The 18,062-nt window shown below is 58.9% G+C and overlaps 2 protein-coding genes across 4 annotated transcripts; both read left to right on the top strand.

Moving 5' to 3' along the window:
* The first annotated feature begins 6 nt into the window (after positions 1-6).
* CUNH12orf57 (chromosome unknown C12orf57 homolog) lies at positions 7-1,056 on the top strand. Its single transcript, XM_010611687.1, has 3 exons — positions 7-62; positions 194-370; positions 825-1,056. The coding sequence occupies exons 1-3, from the start codon at positions 11-13 to the stop codon at positions 974-976; spliced, it is 381 nt and encodes a 126-aa protein (XP_010609989.1). The 5' UTR covers positions 7-10; the 3' UTR covers positions 977-1,056.
* Positions 1,057-1,145: 89 nt separating this feature from the next.
* Positions 1,146-15,432, top strand: Ptpn6 (protein tyrosine phosphatase non-receptor type 6). Of its 3 annotated transcripts, XM_010611685.2 has the most exons (15): positions 1,146-1,487; positions 7,475-7,597; positions 7,681-7,875; positions 11,093-11,282; positions 11,355-11,471; positions 11,557-11,670; positions 11,772-11,868; positions 12,102-12,181; positions 12,283-12,432; positions 12,963-13,094; positions 13,185-13,339; positions 14,528-14,595; positions 14,674-14,825; positions 14,895-14,986; positions 15,064-15,430. In XM_010611685.2, the coding sequence occupies exons 1-15, from the start codon at positions 1,474-1,476 to the stop codon at positions 15,176-15,178; spliced, it is 1,794 nt and encodes a 597-aa protein (XP_010609987.1). In that variant the 5' UTR covers positions 1,146-1,473; the 3' UTR covers positions 15,179-15,430. The 3 variants fall into 3 exon arrangements, with proteins under 3 accessions (XP_010609987.1, XP_033622202.1, XP_033622203.1); XM_033766311.1 differs by having other exon boundaries at positions 14,895-15,432; XM_033766312.1 differs by lacking the exon at positions 1,146-1,487 and adding an exon at positions 7,155-7,401 and having other exon boundaries at positions 14,895-15,432.
* The last annotated feature ends 2,630 nt before the right edge of the window (positions 15,433-18,062 follow it).

The raw sequence follows: 18,062 nt of genomic DNA, 5'->3' as shown, positions 1-18,062 counted from the left end.
CCCCGCCAGTATGGCGTCGGTCTCGTCGCATCCCGCAGCGCTGAGCGCTGAGCAGGCCAAGGGTGAGCGGTGTTGGCGCGTGCGGGGCCGCGGCCTGGGTGCGGGGTGCGAGGATGGGCTCGGACTCGATCAGCCCTCCAGCTCTCCTCCTCTAAACCTCGCCCGCTTGTGCCCGCCGGGCCCCTGCCCGCAGTGGTCCTGGCGGAGGTGATCCAGGCCTTCTCCACCCCCGAGAATGCCGTACGCATGGACGAGGCTCGGGACAACGCGTGCAACGACATGGGCAAGATGCTGCAGTTCGTGCTGCCCGTGGCCACGCAAATCCAGCAGGAGGTGATCAAGGCCTACGGCTTCAGTTGCGACGGTGAAGGTGGGCCCGCGGCTTGGCGAGGGGCGCGGCCGAGAGGGGTCCCTTTCTCCCGCCACGCGGCGGTACCTAGTCTCCGTCGTCCAGCCCGACTCCCCGCGAGAGCTGGGCTTGCTCGTCCCGGACTCGGGCCTCCCTTCTCCGGGCTGTGGCGAGCTGTGTCCGTGGCTGCAGCTACTGTAGTGGTCGGAGGCTGAGTTTTCTCGGTGAGATCGCGGCGCTCCCCAGGGTGTGAGCGACTGGGGCCTGAGCGCTCTGGGGAGTGAGAAACCCGTGGTCGGGATGTTTTCATTCCCCGCCTCCCATCCGGTGCCCAGTGTTCACCCAAACCATGCAGGTGGGAGGCCTGTAGGGTCCTGTGTCGTGGATGGGCCCGGCCACAGGGTGGGCTGCCCGTCACCATAGCGCACCCTGGTCTCGGGGTTGCGGGGTGACTACTCTGCGTTCCCCCTGTCAGGTGTTCTTAAATTCGCCCGCCTGGTGAAGTCTTATGAAGCCCAGGATCCTGAGATCGCCAGCCTGTCCGGCAAGCTGAAGGCACTGTTCTTGCCGCCCATGACACTGCCGCCCCACGGGCCACCTTCCGGTAGCAGCGTGGCCGCCTCCTGAGAACTTGCCTCCCATCGCGCTGCTGCCAGGGAAAGGGAGGCCAGGGTGTGGCGGAGGACAATAAACGCGCTTGTGATTGAGCCTGTGTCTTCTCCTGAAGCCCTGCCCCTGTCTGAAGACACCGCCTCCTTTCCGGGGCCCCTTCCCCTCGCCAGGCCCTTCCTGTCCCCCTCAGCCGCCCTGGGCCCAGGCCACTTCCTGGTCCCCAGCCGCCCAGACTGCTGTCAGTGCGAACTCAGGTGGCGCTGCAGGTGGCTCCTCCCCTCTTTGGCCAGGATGGACGGAGGGGTAGCGGGCAGTGCCTGGGCGGTCTCGGCGGGCCCCGCCCCACCTGCCTGCTGGAGACCATTAGTCCACGCCAGTCCTTGTCGTGCCATTGGTCTGGCCAGCCGGATTAAGGAGGAAGTGGCAGATCCCGAGCGGTCTTCCTTCCTGGACTGGTGCAGAGGTCCGGCCTGGTCCCGCCCCCTCTGACCGGCTCCCTCGCCCCGCGGGAGATGCTGTCCAGCGGGTGAGTCCCCCGCTCGTGCCTGGCCCTCGGGCTCCTGCAGAGGGAGGGCGCACTGCCGCTGCACAGCGGTGACCGGCTAGGCTTCCCAGCCCTGCTTTCTCCATTTCCCCACGGTTGTGTAACTCCTTTCTTCATGACATTCTCAGGGCCTCTTGTCCCCTGCTTCTGTCCCCGCCTGGGTAGGGGACACTAACGCACACGTGACAGGCACACCCGAGGGACTCACAAGTTCCCAGCCCACTTCCCTGGTACCCTAGCACCTGAGCCTGGCTCTGTTTTGCTCCCTCCACTTCCTCCCCACATCGCTCAGCGGTGAGTGTGGAGCCGCCCCTCGGTGAGGCAGGTGTGGTGGTCCCGGCTCCCACACAGCTGACGTTTCAGTGGGGGTGACAGGCTGAGCTAGGGTCTACCCTGTCAGCCCAGCTACTCGGGAGGCTGAGGCAGGAGGATTCCAAGTTTGAAGCCACCCCAGGCAACTTATCAAGACGCTGTCTCAAAAAAGGACTGGGGGAAAAGGGAAGAAAAAGGCTGGGGATATATAGCTCAGTGCTGCATGGGTTCAATCCCTGGTACTACACTAAAAAGCACAAACCAAAAGGTAGGACTGTCAGGCGCTTGGAGATCTTATGTAGATGTGCACAGCCTGGGTACTAGCGCAGGCTGGTGCTGAAGGAGCGAAGACTGGATGGGGGGAGGGTACAGCACAGGGTGATCAGGAGTCTCACAGCCTTGGGCCCAGGAAGTGGCAAGTGTGGGGCTGGGCACGAGACACGGGGAGGAGGAGGCCGGGAAGAGGAGGCCAGGGAAGCAGGGCTGGGGAGGGCAGGCCTGGCTGGCATCTTCTAGGGCGTCCCTTCTTCCCTTTCTACGCTGCCAGCCGCACACCTTATGGGTGCCAGCCTTGCGGAGGGCTGTCCTGCAGTTTTCCATTTCCGGGCCCTCAGTGGCACAGCCGTGGTCATTTTCCTACCAGGTGGCTTGGCAGGGCCTCGCCTGGGCAGAATCCTCAGCCTGGACAAGCAGTACCCACAGTGACCGGCCACCTCTGAGCCCTTCGGCAGGCTCCTGTGCCCTCTGTGCCTTGCTTGCTGTCACCCCTGGGAGGCACCTGCCCCTCCATCTTCTGTCCGTACCCAGCATCTGCCCGCAGTGGGCGCAAAACACAGTGGCAGACTGGGCCCCAGGCCATCACAGCCGGGCTTGGCCATGTTCCCACGTACTAGCTTGTGACCTAGGGAGAGTTACTTAACACTTCGGAGTCTTGGTTTTTGTTTCTAAAACTGGGCTTATAAACCAGGTATGGGGGCGCACATCTGTAATCCTAGCACTCAGGAGGCTGAGGCAGGAGGATTGCCATGAGGTCAAGGCCAGCCTGGGCTACATGGTGAGACCCTGTCTCCTCCTCCTCCTCCTCATAATACATTTGTTCCTCTGTCCCTCAGCATCCATGGGGGGATTTCAAGGGTTGGTTATAGGACCACGAGCAGATTTCCAAAGCCTGAAGCCGCTCCACTCTCTGACATAAATGGTGCGGGATTTGCATAGCGGCCCTAGGTCCCTGTCCTGGGGATCACCCAAGTGTCACACAGGGGAATGCTCTCAGTAGCATCGCCTCGCCTTGTGAAGGGAAGGAGGAGAAAGAGGAACATCAGCAAACACACAACCCCTGGCTCTTCTACAGTGGGGCTTGAACCCAGAGCCTTGGCACTGAGCTGCCTCCTCAGTCCTTAGGACATTTGCCTATTTAGACAAAGCCTCACTGTGTAGCCAAGCTGACCTTTAATCTGCAGTCCCCCTGCCTCAGTCTCACAAGTGCTGGGATTTCAGGAAGGCACCACCATGCCTGACCAGAACAGACACAATGTTAAAAAAGAAAACAAAACTTTTTTCAGTCTTTAGGATGGCAGACTTGTGGTTGTGTAGAGCAGGATATACAATGTAAAAGCCCTTGATACTGAAGTTCTACCACTTGTCAGGTTTTTTGTTTTGGTACTTGGAATGGAACTCAGGACCTCACTCTTGCCAGGCAGGCGCTGTGCTGGTGAGCTACATCCCCAGCCCCCTTTTGAGAAAAGGTGTTACTCTGTTCTTCATGCTGGCTTTGAACTCATTGTGTAGTCCAAGCTGGTCATTGGCCTACTCCTGGTGATCCTCCTGCCTCAGCCTTCTTAGTGCTGGGATTACAGCTGGGCACCACTGTGTCTGGCCTTCTTTTGGGACAGAGTCTTGCTGTCTAGTTCAGGTTCCTCTTCAACTTGCTATGTGGCCCAGCTCTTCTCTTTCTCTTCCCCCTCCTCCTGTTTTGTTTTTGTGATGGGAGACTTGCTACGTTGCCCAGATTGGCCTCAAATTTCTCAGTTTAAACCAGGCATAGTGGGGCATGCTTATAGTTCCAGCACCCTGGAGGCAGAGGCAGGATTGCCGAGTTCGAGGCTAGCCTTCAGGCAGTATACTGCAAGACCCTGTCTAAAAAAACCAAAACAAAACAAAAAAACCCAAAAACGTACAAAAATTCCTCCGTTTAAAAAACCCTACAGGGCCAGAGATTTAGCTCAGTGGTTCTGGCACTGCCCTCATAAGCACAAGGACCGAATTCGATCCCCGGTAACAAAAAAAAACAAACCAGACAAAAAAAACTTGCATTCAGTGGACCCTGCCTCAGCTTCTGGTGTGGCTGGGTAATCACTGGTGTTTGGGAACTGGGTTTGCCCTTCTCATCAGGTAGGGATACCGAAGCTCAGAGAAGCCCAGTAGCGATGTGAAAATCATGCAGACTACACTTTCAGACCCTGGGAGGCTAAGGCAAGGGGATTGCCTGTCCGAACTATAACAGACGCTGTCTGGAGACAGCTGGAAAGGTTCTTCACCTTGCTGTCAGCCGCCTGTCTTCTTGAACCTGAGCTAACCTCTGCCTCAGGTTGCATTTATCTCCTGAGGCTTATCAGGCCCTTAGCTGTGTAGTCCTCAGACTCCTTGAAGCTGTTTCTTCCTTACAAACGGGAAATTCCCTTGTCACAGGGCAGCCTGGCACCTCACACAGGACGGTCGCATGTATGCCATGCGTTCCCTGCTCCAGGAATTCTGCCAAGTGACAGCAGGACCTGTGCATCTAGTTTTAGTTTTTGTTGTTTTTTGAGATGGGGCTTTGTTATGTACACCAGGCTGGCCTTGAGCTCATTCTGCAGTGAAGGCTGGACTCAAACTTGTAGCAATCCTCTGCCTTAGCCTCCCCAATGCTGAGACCACAGACAGGTCACCATGCCCAGTGAGGGCCTGTGCGACTTATCCAAATGTGTGTCTGTGGCTTGGATCCTTCAGAGAAAGCGCTGCCACTTCCTGGGTAGAAGAGATCAGCGTCGGTGGAGGGAGGGTCCTCCCCGGGGCCTGGGTGCTGGGGCTGAGCACAGGCTGCAGGCCTGATGTGGTCAGGATCAGGATCAGGATTGAAGCCAGACTGGGTCAAGCTTCATGATGCTGACATCTGCTGCGTGTCCTGGGCTGGGCTCCGTGCTGGGCATGTACGGCCCAAGCCCATTCTGCATTGATTCTTCTGCCAGGCAGCCTGGACCCGAGAGGCCCTGGGCTCTGGGTCAGGTCGGCGGAACCCAAGGTGGTGCAGGACTGTGTGATAAAGTGACTGAGCAAGATTCCCCAGGGCACCAGCGGGCAGGGAAACCAATTCTGGGGAAAAACTATAATCAAAGTTTCTAAAAATGCTAAACTAAGCTGGTTGTGGTGGTCAGCAGCTGGGAGGTGGGGAGGATTGAAAACTGGAGTCCAACCTGGGCAGTTCAGCGAGGCTCTGTCTGGAAATAAAACATGAAGGGAGGGCTGGGATGGAGCAAGTGTGGAGGTACTGGTTCCAATCTTCATACCTGGGGGAAGGTGTTTGTCATGGAGAAATCAGACTTTTTCTTTTTTATTCTTATGGCACAGAAGGTGGAAACCAGGACTTCAGCAGGATAGGCAAGCATTCAACCACTAAGCTACATTCCCAACCCTTTCTATTTATTTTTAGAGACAGGATTTCATGTAGTCGCCCAGATTGAGGTCCTTGCTGCCTCAGCCCCTCAAGTATGCATTACAGGTATGGGCCACCACCTACCATTTTAGTTTTTAAAAAATTGAGATATAACTATAGTGCTGGATGTAGTGGTGCACACCTGTAATCCCAGCACTCGGGAGGCTGAGGCAGGAAGATCGCTGTGAATTTGAGGCCAGCCTGAACTAGATAGCAAGACCCTGATTTTTGTTTGTCTGTTTGTTACTGGGGATTGAACTCAGGACCTTGCACTTGAGAGGCAGGCAGCGGCCTCACTGAACTGAATCCCCGGCCCAGTTTTTGTTTTTTTGAGACAGGGGTAGTTCAAGCTGACATTGAACTTGGTGACCCTTAGCCTGCCTAGTGCTGGGATCACAGGCCTGCAGCCCCACAGCCACCGCATGATCCTGTTTTCGAAAGACGGAAAACAGAACAAAAAGAGATATAATATGCATTCAACCTGATCAACTTCACGGGGGATAGAGCCCAGGGCATGGCACGTGCATGCACTTGCTTTATCATGCAGTCCCGCCACAGCCCAACTTCATGTCTGTTTGTTTTTTTATAATTAAAAAATATAATTATTTTGGTGTTTTGAGACAGGGTTTTGCTATGTCATTCAGGCTGGCCTTAAACTCACTGTGTATGTAGCCCAGGCTGGCCTGGACTCAGTGGTCTTCCTGCCTCTGCCTTCCTAGTGCTGGGATTACAGGCCTATGCCACCAACTTCATATTTAAACAGACCCACGTGAATCCCACCCAGATGGAGACACAGGGTTCCCAGCACCTCAGAACTTTTGTAGAAATTGCAGTCTCCTGGACAGTGTATTTATTTTTATAAGGTCCTGCAGTGCAGGGCCATTGTGTACTACTGGGGGCACCTGCAGCCTGGAGTCCCTGCAGCAGGGGCAGGCATGAGGCACAGCTGTCCCCCCAGGGTGCTGCTCAGCTCTTCCTTGGGCCTGACTTGGTGGCCTTTGCACTTGGAATGGCGCACAGAAAGCATCTCAGTGCCCTTTTGGAGCACTGGGGCGGAGCTGGTGGGTCATCTGTCCCCCTCTGCGGACAGACGGTGACGGGGGTGGGGGGGTGGGGGGGCACCCTGGCCTGGAAGCCTCTACAGGTCCCCCTCTCTGCAAGCCCTGTGGGCAGGGAGTGGCCCAGCTGCTGTCCCCCAGGCCAGAGCAGTTACAGTGACTGACTTTGGAGCCAGTCTGGCCTCTTTGGAACTGTGTGGCCCTGGGAGATGCCACAAACTCCCTGAGCCTCAGTTTTCTTGTCTGTAAAATGGGGACAGAGGGTCCCCATGTCGTGGGGCTGTGGTGAGAACAACTCTAAGGCCCGTGGGTGGCATCGTGGCAGCACCTGGTGGGCAGTCGCTGCCATTGCTGCTGGTTAGTGTGGCAGGGGGTCGGGGCTGGGAGGGCCGAGTCGCATGTCCTCACCTGTGTGCGCCCAGCCCAATTCGGCCGTGTGGGAAGCCATCCCTCCCCCCTGATTCTCCTCGCTGCTCTGCTCCGAAAAGAGAAGTACATGTGAGTTCCCCCAGGGGTCGGCCGCGCCCCTTCCTGTCCCCGCCCTGCGGCTGCCCCGGGATCCCCCCTGACTCCTCGCTGCTCTGCTCCGAAAAGAGAAGTACATGTGAGTTCCCCCAGGGGTCGGCCGCGCCCCTTCCTGTCCCCGCCCTGCGGCTGCCCCGGGGACAGTGGAGGGATCGGCAGCCCTGCGCCAGGACTGAGGGCTGAGGTGGCGAGGAGGTGGCCTGGGCCCTACAGCCAAGGTTGAGGCCCAGCCGAGCCCCCTGCTGCCGGGACAGGCTGCACCTCCTCTTTCCTGGCACCCCTTCCTCTCCAGCAGCCCCAGGATGGTGAGGTAAGGGCTGGGGCCCTCAGGAGCAGGTGGCAGGGCAGGGCTGGGCGCCTCCTCACTGCCCTCACACCGCCAGGTGGTTCCACCGAGACCTCAGCGGGCTGGAGGCAGAGACCCTGCTCAAGGGCCGGGGCGTGGATGGCAGCTTCCTGGCTCGGCCCAGCAGCAAGAACCAGGGTGACTTCTCGCTGTCCGTCAGGTAGGAGGCGCAGCCCTGCTCCCTGTCCCGGTCGGTCCCCGTCTCCCAGCCCATCCCTCACCCTCAGCGCCTGGCACCCACAGGGTAGGGGACCAGGTGACCCACATTCGGATCCAGAACTCAGGGGACTTCTACGACCTGTATGGAGGGGAGAAGTTCGCCACACTCACTGAGCTGGTGGAGTTCTACACCCAGCAGCAGGGCGTGCTGCAGGACCGTGATGGCACCATCATCCACCTCAAGTACCCACTCAACTGCTCCGACCCCACCAGTGAGAGGTGATGAGCCACCCCCTGCCCTGGGAGGGAGCAGCCTACCAGCCCCCTGCCCTTCTCCCGGGTCCCTGTCAGCTGCCAGGGTGGCCCTGCATGTGGCAGAGAGGCCACTCCTGGGCTGGCGTCCCCCCAGCCCCGGCAGGTCACCCTGTTGCTCGAAAGCTCTTTCTGTGGCTCCGAAGCTGCTTCCTGCAGCTCTCTGGGCCCTGGCCAGCTCCTTAGAGCCACGAGAGGCTGGTGTGCAGGCCTGTCATGGGTTCCCTTTAACAATGTTTTTAATTTTTGTTTCTTGAGACAGGGTCTCGCTGTGTAGCTCAGGTGGGCCTTGTATAGCCTGCGTGGCTCGTGGTGATCCTCCTGCCTCAGCCTACGGAGCTCTGGGGATTGCCTTTTTCAATGACACTTAGTGCCTTTATCTCAGCAATCCAGGGAGGACTGGTCGTCCATTGGGGTTGGATGGAGCTTGGCCAGTCCCAGGGTCCCAAGCAACATGGATAATTACAGACAGGTGTGATGTGGTCTCGTGCACAGGGCCTAGCTCTGTTCCTGGAGGGCAGGTTCTACCCAGGCCATCCCTCCTCCCTTTGCTTCGAAGATAGGGCCCCATAATTGGGCTGGCTGACCCCATGCGGTCTCCCCAAATCATGGGTGAGGGAGGGGGAAACACAAGTGCTGAGTGTTGTATAATCCCAGTCCTCTGGGAGGCTGAGGCAGGAGGGTTCCAAGTTGAAGCCCAGCCTAGGCAATTTAGTGACTTATGAGATGTCTCAAAATACAAATGAGCTGGAGATGTAGCTCAGTGTTAAGGCCCCGGATTCAATCCCTCGTACCACCACCACCACCACCAGAAATAAAGCCCCTCATTACACTGGCCCGGTTTAGCGTTTTTAGGGTCAAGGTAGGGAAGGACCCAGTCCCGGGCTTGGGCAGAACTCCCTCTGTTTGTGTGCTCACTGTTGCAATGACAGTGACCTTTGGTGCTGCAGTGTTTAGTAATTGTTTTTTCTTTGCTGCTGGGACGGAACCCAGGCCTGGTGAGTCCAGTGTCACATTTGCTCACGGAGCTGTGTACCCAGCAGTTCTCAGTCTGAGATTCCGGTGTGTATGTGTGTTTGTGTGAAGCCACAGATGAAAATTTAGAACTGGATGAGGCTGAGGTCAAAGCCCCAGGCCCTCTGAGTCCTTCTTCCCGTCAGATGGAGCCACCCTTCAACTTCCTTTGAGGGCTTCCTCTTCTACCACAGAATCCTGGGAATGGATGCCTCTCCCTATAGTTGCCCTCTGAGGTTCTTTCTTTTTTTTGAGACAGGGTCTTGCTATATACTACAGGCTGACCTTGAGTACTATGTAGCCCAGGCTGGCCTCAAACTCAAGGCAATCTTCCTGCCTCAGCCTCCTTCTCAAGTGCTCTCTTCTTCCCTGCAATGTTCATGGCTGTTTTGACACCCAGACCCTCCTGCAGTCTCCCCTTCTTCCTGGTGCAGCTGTGGGACAGCAGGGCCTGACCGGGCCTGAGAGGCCATTCCTGAGGGTTCCAGGCTGGAGGTGGGAGGCCGCAGGGCATTCCATGCAGGAGAGCTGAGGACCGGCATTGAAGGGCTGGGGCAGCCTGGGCCACCCGAGCTGTGCTGTGGTCACCCCAGCTCCCAGGCCTCACCCCTGACCCCAGGCGTGTGTGGAGACACTGGCTCCAGCTCTGTTCCCTGCCTGTGGCTGCTGCCTCTGCGGGCGCAGGGATTTGCATCTGTCCGGATGGTGCTTTGCTGGGGCCTGTGGTCAGCCATAGTTTGCATGGAGACTTCCTCATCCTGTCTTGGAAAGGGGCTTGGCCCCCTCCCCTGGCCAGCTGCGACCCTGCAGGGTGGGCTGGGCGGTCCCAGAGCTCCTAGCTGGCCCGGGAGGGTGGAGGCCTTGAGTGCCGAGGCCAGGCAGGTATGAGAGGGGTCAGCGGCCCCTCTGCCTGCCCCCGTCCCTGCGGTTGGAAAATGCCCCCCTCTGGCCGGGCTGAGGAAACCTCACCACCTCACTTCTCACTCTCTCCCCAGAAGTTTTGTTTTTTCCATCACGTGGTTTCCTGTGGGGCTGGGCATGTGGGGCTGCAGTTTCCTCCTGGGAAGGGGTGTGCTGGGGAGAGGCCTTGGTTCTGCTTTCTACCCTGGCCCCTCTGAGCCCCTGTGAAGCTGGCCTCCCAGATCTCAGCCCAGGCCTTCCCTGTGGGCCTTTGCGTCCCTGTTCTGGCCTCCCTGCCTCTGTTTCTGCTCTTCCCCAGCCCAACTGGCTCCTCCTGGCCTTTCCCTCCGTGTTGCCCCTCCAGGTATCCTGGATGTCACCTGCCTTTCTGCCTTAAGCTTTGGAGGTGGCTCTGGTTTGAAGCCTGGTTAGAACACTTATTCTTGTTTTTCATGTTTTTTTTTTTTTTTTTCCTGCTACCAGGCAGGGATCGAACTCAAGACTGTGTATTTGCCAAGCAGGCACGGTGCCGCTGAGCTACATCCCCAGCCCTAGCTTTTCTTATTTTTTATTCTGGGGAGTGAACCCAGGGCTTTCCATGGATGGGAGCTCCCACTGTTTAAATTTTCTTTTTTCCAGTCAGTACTGGGGATTGAACCCAGGACTCTGCAGTGGGCTACATGCTACATCCTCAGCCCCTAACCCTTTAAATTAAAAAAAAAAATTTTTTTTTTTTTTTTTTTTTTTTTTTTTGGTACCAGGGATCAAACTCAGGGCCTTGTGCTCGTGAGGCAGGCAGTGGAAGCACTGAGCTACATCCCTGGCCCAACAACAACTTTTTTGAGACAGAGTGTCACTACATATTCCAGGCTGGCCTTGAATTTACTATGAGCCCAAGCTGGCCTTGAACTGTAGCAGTTTTCCTGCCCCAGCCTCCTAAGTGCTGGGATTACAGGCTGCGCACCACCCGGGCTTGGTTAGAACTGTTGAGGTTTTTCTCCGGCTTGGTTAGAACTGTTCAGGTTTTTCTCCTGTCACTCGGGTCAGCGCCTGGGTGCTTGTGCTCAGCCTGTCTCGGCTGTAAAATGGGGACAACAGCTACCTCTCAGCCTGCTTTCCCAGTCCTCTGGGGCAGAAATAGCCGGGACCACGGCACGCATGGCCATGCCTGCTTCTCCCTCCGCACCTGTTAGGACAGCGTGGGGTGAAGTGTGGCAGGGCGTGAGCCCAGCCTGGCCCGTCCCTCACCTCACGGCCCTGCTCACCCCAGGTGGTACCATGGCCACATGTCGGGGACGCAGGCAGAGGCGCTGCTGCAGGCCAAGGGCGAGCCCTGGACCTTCCTGGTGCGGGAGAGCCTCAGCCAGCCCGGGGACTTCGTGCTGTCCGTGCTCAGCGACCAGCCCAAGGCCGGTGTGGGCCCTGCACTCAAGGTCACCCACATCAAGGTCATGTGTGAGGTGAGGCGGGGTCTGTCTGGGCTGGGCTGGGGAAGGAGGCTCGGACCTGATGGGGGCCTCTCGGCACCCCAGGGTGAACGCTACACAGTGGGTGGATCCGAGACCTTTGACAGCCTCACAGACCTGGTGGAGCATTTCAAGAAGACAGGGATCGAGGAGGCCTCGGGGGCCTTTGTGTACCTGCGGCAGGTGAGGGCAGACCATGCAGCCCACCCGGCCTCACCCCGAGGGTCCCCAGGTCTCTGAGCGGCCCCTGCTGTCCCCAACCCCCCAGCCGTACTATGCCACTCGTGTGAATGCAGCTGACCTTGAGAACCGGGTCCTGGAGCTGAACAAGAAGAAGCAGTTAGAAGACACAGCCAAGGCCGGCTTCTGGGAGGAGTTTGAGGTATGTGACAGGGCCGGCTGGGCAGTGGCCACTGTCGTGGGGTGCTGGGAGGGTGCTCTGATCCTGCCTGGCCGGTGCTCACGCCCCCCCTCGCCTCTCAGAGTCTGCAGAAGCAGGAGGTGAAGAACTTGCACCAGCGGCTGGAAGGGCAGCGGCCTGAGAACAAGAGCAAGAACCGCTACAAGAACATTCTCCCCTGTGAGCAGCCCCTTCCTGCCCTGGGGTCCCCACTGGAAAAGTGCCCCTTCCTCTAGAAGCCTCTTCTGGGGACCCCCTCACCTGCCCCCACACCCTCTTCCTATGAACCCCAACCCCAGGCACATCCACCCCTGCCGCCCGCCCACCGCTCTCTGTGAGCCACGGGCCCCCCCTAGCTTAGGAGACACCTGTGCTGGCTCCTGGCCACTTCCTCCTCTCCCCACCCTCTGCAGTTGACCACACCCGCGTGATCCTGCAGGGACGAGACAGTAGCATCCCTGGGTCTGACTACATCAACGCCAACTACGTCAGGGTCAGTGGGGGCGTTGTGGGCCGGGCCGGTCCTTGACCCAAGCTGAAGCTCATGTTTGGGGTGGTGGGGGACCGGGACTCAGTCTCTGCACTCGCACCCAGAACCAGCTGCTGGGCTCAGACGAGAATTCTAAGACCTACATCGCCAGCCAGGGCTGCTTGGAGGCCACCGTCAACGACTTCTGGCAGATGGTGTGGCAGGAGAACACACGTGTCATCGTCATGACCACCCGAGAGGTGGAGAAAGGCCGGGTAGGCCCAGCCCCTACACCGCCGCTTTCCGCTTTCCTCTTTCCACTCTCCCTTCCCAGCACGTGTTCAGCACCGTGGAGAACACTCAGAAGCCGAGTGGACAGGGCCCTCAAAGGTTTCGGGGAGGCCTCGAGACAAGGCATCCCCGGAACACTGTGACCCCAGACTCCTGCCCCCACCGTGGCCGTCTTCCCTCTGGAGTACCTGGGTCGTGTTCCCGAGCAGTCTGTGCTGTTCCTCTCGTTCTGACTCCCTGCTTGGTGTCACACTTGCTTCATTTTCTCTTTTCCTTTTTTGTGTCACACTGCTGGGGATCATAACCAGGACCCCACGTGTGCCAGGCAAGCGTGTTTGCTGCTCTGGCCTGGTCTGAACCTTGGGCAGTTTGGGGTGACCTGGAAGGTTTGGGGGCCACCACTGGGCTTCAGGTAGACCCGGGTCTCCTGATGCAGCTGCCTGGACTGTGAACCATCCACGTCACGTCTGCACCTCGCAGGATTTTGGGGCCTCACCCTTGCCCCTCTTTTCAGAACAAGTGTGTCCCCTACTGGCCGGAGATGGGCACTCAGCGCGCCTATGGACCCTACTCGGTGACCCTCTGTGGAGAGCAGGATGCGGCCGAGTACAGACTGCGCACCTTGCAGGTGTCCCCGCTGGACAATGTGAGGCCCCGCCTGCAGCTGCTGCCCTGCTGGGATAGGGCAGGATGGTGTGGCTGGGAGCGGGCCCGACCGTCTGTGTCTTCGGCCCAGGGGGACCTGACTCGGGAGATCTGGCACTACCAGTACCTGAGCTGGCCTGATCATGGGGTGCCCAGTGAGCCTGGGGGCGTCCTCAGCTTCCTGGACCAGATCAACCAGCGGCAGGAGAGCCTGCCCCACGTGGGGCCCATCATCGTGCACTGCAGGTGAGGGCCGCAGGCAGTGCGGGGCGGACTCCTGGCCTCTAGTTGCAGCTGCCCTGGCGTTGGCCGGGGAGGCTGGGCTCCCTCTCTGGGCCTCCATCCTCTGCTTCCTCCTCTGTGGCTCTGGGGGCTTCTTCATGGCTCCTTCCTCCACCTCCGTCCCACCCGCCAGGGCTGTGTAGGGACAGGCGGCTGTGTCACAGGTGGGGCATACCCCAGATAAGCGTCCCAGCGGCCTGGGGAGGGAGGCAGGAGGTCAGGGAATGCTTGAAGTCCAGCCCCTCCGCTTCCCAGCTGTGCTGTTGGGCGGATTAACCTTTCTGACCCCTATTTCTCCTGTGTAAATGCTGGCTCTGGGGTGTCTGGGTCACAAAGACCCCTTTTCTGGGTCTGGGATCCCCTCCCTGAGGACCCCATCAGGGAGGGGATGGGGAAATGGGAACACTGTCCTCTTCCACTCCCTCCCTGTGACCCAGGCTTCCTCCTTCCCCGGCAGCTGGCCATGCTCAGTCCTGAGGTGAGGCCGGGCCTGGGGCAGCCTTGCTGCCATCCGTCCTTTCATCTGGGCCAGGTCTGCTCTCTGTCCTGCGCTGGCCCGGCGGGTGCTCAGGAGCTACCCTCCTGTCCGCCCGCCCTTCACATGCTTCTTGAAATCCCCGGGGCCTTTATTTAGACATCACAGGAAGGAAGTGGGTGAGAGGGGTTATTTTTGACAATATGGGTTTGAAATTAGACAGCGACTCAGAGTGCCAGCCTGATGGCCCAGGCTGGGACCTCGGGCGCCACAATCTGTGTGCCCAGGTGGTGTGGGGGGCGTGGAGGGAGGGGAGCAGTGACCCCAGCACTCCAAGCCTTCCAACCCGGTCTGCCCTTGTCCCTTGCCCTGTGGCAGGGTTTGAGAAAGACGTGTGTGTGTGGAAACTTCTGGGACAGAAGAGGCAGGGTCACTTTCTCTTTGGTTCTAGGGCTGGAACTGAAGGCCTCTGAGCCATGAGCTGGGGAAGGCAGGCAGGGCCCAGGACAAGGGTAGAAGGTGGGACCCTGGTGGCCACCAGTCCAGAGCGGGGTCCAGCAGGAGTGGAGGATGGCAGTGGGGGCGTCTGTGTCCCCTACTGGGCCTGTGACCCCCTGTGATGAGGCGCAGGGCTGCCACAGGCGGGGTGGGGCCCCTGACGCCGCCTCCCCCTGTAGCGCGGGCATCGGTCGCACGGGCACCATCATTGTCATCGACATGCTCATGGAGAGCATCGCCACCAAGGGTGAGTCTGGGGCCCTGTGGCGTGGCCGGGTGGGCTGGCCCAGTCTCGCCTGCTGCCTGAGCTCCGGCCCTGTCCTAGGGCTGGACTGTGACATCGACATCCAGAAGACCATCCAGATGGTGCGGGCACAGCGCTCGGGCATGGTGCAGACGGAAGCACAGTACAAGTTCATCTACGTGGCCATGGCCCAGTTCATCGAGACCACAAAAAAGAAGCTGGAGGTCATGCAGGTGCGTGCGGGCAAGCGGGCGGGTGGGCGGCGTGCGAGCCAGGACTGACCACGGCTGCCCTGCCCACAGTCCCAGAAGGGCCAGGAGTCGGAGTATGGCAACATCACCTACCCACCAGCCCTGAAGAGCGCCCACGCCAAGGCCGCCCGCACCTCCTCCAGGTGGGTGTGCGCCCCGCCGCCTGCTCCCCTCCCCTGGCGCGGCCCCTGCGCCCTCACCTGCACCCGCCTGCCTGCAGACACAAAGAGGACGTCTACGAGAACCTGCACGGCAAGAGCAAGAAGGAGGAGAAGGTGAAGAAGCAGCGCTCTGCGGACAAGGAGAAGGGCAAGGGTTCCCTCAAGAGGAAGTGAGCTGCCTCCCGGCCGCCCGGTCCAGGCGACCCGGAGATTCCTGTGCCCCTGCGGACCTGACCGCAGCTGCCCAGACTCCTCCCCTCCTCCCTGGCCCCGCAGAGGCCTCCAGTGGGGGCCCCCCACCGAGGCGCCCCCCCCAAGCTGTGGTAATTTAAGACCCGCCTCCCCTCTCTGACCCTGTACAGAGCCCCGCAAGGCCCCAGGCAGAGCCAGGCCCTTCTGTTTTTGTAAATAAAGTTTGACAATCACTGTGTCCTCCGTCTGTGCTTTCCTCGGCTGCCCGCTGCGGGGCAGGGACGCTGGGTGGGCCCAGTTACCTGGAGCCTCAGAAATGGCCTGGCCTTTGGTCAGGTGGACCTGATTCTGGGGCTGCTGTATACAGTGAGTGTCATGAGCCAGGTGTCACAGTCTGTCCTTTCTCTCTCTCTCTCTTTTTTTTTTTTTTTTGAGACTATGTAGCCTGTGCTGGCCTCCAACTCACTATAGTCTCACTATATAGCCCGTGCTGGCCTGGAGATCCTCCTGCCTCAGCCTCCGATGCTGGAATTACAGGTGTGCAGTGCCAGGGATGGAAGCAGGCCTTACCAAGGGCTGTACCTCTGAGTCACACCCCCAGCACTCTTCTTTGAAATGGAAAATGAACAGTGTGGAAAATATGAACATACTATAGTGGGAGAAATGCCCTTCCTGCCTTCTTATCTCTTTTCACTGCTAACCCTTTCCTATGCAGATTTTTTTTCCTTTGTTGCCGGGGATTCAACTCAGGACCTTGAGCTTGCAAGGCAGGTGGCACCACTGAGCTAAGTCTCGAGCCTATCCTATGTAGACATTTGACATTTCCGCTGAATATTGTAAATTGTAGTTATTAGTTGATTTCTTGATAGTAGCCATTCTTCTGAAGTGAGAGTCAGTGTTGTTTTAATTTGTATCTCTCAGATAATCAGTGATGTTGAACATTTTCTCATATATTTATTTGCCATTTTTGGGGGGCGATGTTGAGACAGGGTCTCACTATGTTTTTGAGACTGACCTGGAACTCACTATGTAGCCCAGGCTGGTCTCAAACTCACAGTGATCCTCCTGCCTCAGCCTCCTGAGTGCTGGGATTACAGGTGTGCACCACCATCCCTAGCCTAACTGTAGTAAAAAAAATTTTTTTGGAGGAGCCTGGGATAAACCTTAGACTGCCAAATTAAGTACTGTACTTTAAAAACTTAATTTAAATAAATTTAGTCTTTATTTAAAAAAAATGGATCATCCTAATTCATCCCTCACCAGGGAGGCAGTAGACTTAGGGTTGACAACAGCAATGGTGACCCTGATTCCTTACTCACTGGCCACGAGGCCAGCACTGTTGATGACAGGTTTAAGTCACGCTAGGAATCCTGGTTTCTGGTGCTGGGGCGGGAACCCAAGGGTGTCCAAATGCTCACCACATGCTCACTCCTGAGCACACCCACAGCTCTGCCCCCCAGATACAGTGCAGTGCACTGAGGCACAGAGGTCAGGTGACTGACTGAAGGTCACAGCACTTCTGGGCTGCACAGCCCAGGTTTTAATCCAGGCCACCTGACCCCTGGCCATGCCCTCCTAACCATGGAGACACCACTGGGGCCCCAGAGGGACCCAGCACACCTGCAGGGCTCCCAGATCCAAGCACCAAGATCAGGACACCTAGGAAGTGGACTGAGCACACCCTCACTGCTGCCCCTACCAGGGCACGAAGGGACACAGGGCTGCTGTCCTCCTGCCTCCTTCTGGCACTAGGTGGTTCATCAAGAGGGCAGCGCCTCTTGGCGTATGGCTGTCTCCCCAGTGGGTGCTGGGCTGGCGCGAGACACCTGAGACTGAGGCTGAGGAGAAGGTGGGTCCCGGGCACAGCCCCAGCCCTGGGTCTGCCGCACTGGCGAGGGTCGGCTCCCGTCCAGGAATCCCCAGACCGACCTGTCCAGGAGACACAGCCAGAGTGTCCAAGGCAGATAACTACAGACAGGTATGAGAAGGGTGCAAACAAAGGGAGGCCCAGAGCAGGAAGGGCACAGGACTGGGCGACACAATAGCTCCCCAGTGGTGGCCCCGGGTGGGGCCGTCACCTGGCCTGGGGCCCCTCTCCCAGCAACGCCTGAACAGCTCCAGAGAAAGGCAGAGTCCCACCCTCCAACCGCCCTGGCCAGCTGCCCTTGGGCTGGGACTTGGACTCCAGGACTCGCCCAGTGTGGCTGGAGGGCTGTGGGAGGGCGGGTGCGGCGCGTCTCAGGTGCCCCTCAGTGGCTCCTCCCCTTGGCCGGCAGTGGGCCACCGCTGACCCCACACTGACCTCAGGGAGTCCTTCCTCCTGCTCCGGCCCTGGGGGCAGCAGCCGCTGCTGTGGACAGGACAGCATCTCTTTGTTCCTCTGGGGGCGGGAGAGGAAAGGCAGGTAGGAGCAGTGGGTGGGAGCCCTGCCGGAGCCCTGGGAGGTGGCTGGCCCGGGAGGGAAGGGGTTAAGGCGGCCAGGGCAGCCTATGGCAGGAGGACACACCTGTGTGCGGGGCGGGCGGGCCCAGGTGAGGCCGGGCTGCCCCAGGCGGGCGGAGGAGGAAGAGGAAGAGTGGGCCAGGGCGGGCTGCAGACACCGGATCCGGGCCTGGTCGCCCCATCTTCTCCGCATCCAACTCTGGGGGGCAGATGGGCCTGGCGACAGGTAAAGGCCACTGGACAGGGGTCGCAGGGCTGAGGGCCAGTAAATGGATGTCAGCTGGGGACAGGGACAGGCTGGGGGGTGGCGGGGAAGGGGCTAGAGGCTCCGGCAGAGGGGTGGGGGCCGTGGGGACTCCATGGGCCCGGCCTGGCGAGGCGGGCACCTGGGTGGGGGCCCTCATCTTACCCAGCAGTGTTTGGG

Source organism: Fukomys damarensis, unplaced genomic scaffold (assembly GCF_012274545.1).
Source record: "Fukomys damarensis isolate Sample0158 unplaced genomic scaffold, DMR_v1.0_HiC HiC_scaffold_19, whole genome shotgun sequence".
NCBI lineage: Eukaryota > Metazoa > Chordata > Mammalia > Rodentia > Bathyergidae > Fukomys > Fukomys damarensis.
Note: the sequence above shows the minus strand (reverse complement) of the source record. Positions and strands in the feature narration are given on the sequence as shown.

Coding starts and splice junctions, on each gene's coding strand:
- Ptpn6 (XM_033766311.1), top strand. Junction 7,598..7,680: donor GACTTCTCGCTGTCCGTCAG/GTAGGAGGCGCA, acceptor TGGCACCCACAG/GGTAGGGGACCAGGTGACCC. Junction 11,472..11,556: donor CCTTTGTGTACCTGCGGCAG/GTGAGGGCAGAC, acceptor CCAACCCCCCAG/CCGTACTATGCCACTCGTGT.
- CUNH12orf57 (XM_010611687.1), top strand. CDS start 11: ATGGCGTCGGTCTCGTCGCATCCCGCAGCGCTGAGCGCTGAGCAGGCC. Junction 63..193: donor GAGCGCTGAGCAGGCCAAGG/GTGAGCGGTGTT, acceptor CCCTGCCCGCAG/TGGTCCTGGCGGAGGTGATC. Junction 371..824: donor CTTCAGTTGCGACGGTGAAG/GTGGGCCCGCGG, acceptor TCCCCCTGTCAG/GTGTTCTTAAATTCGCCCGC.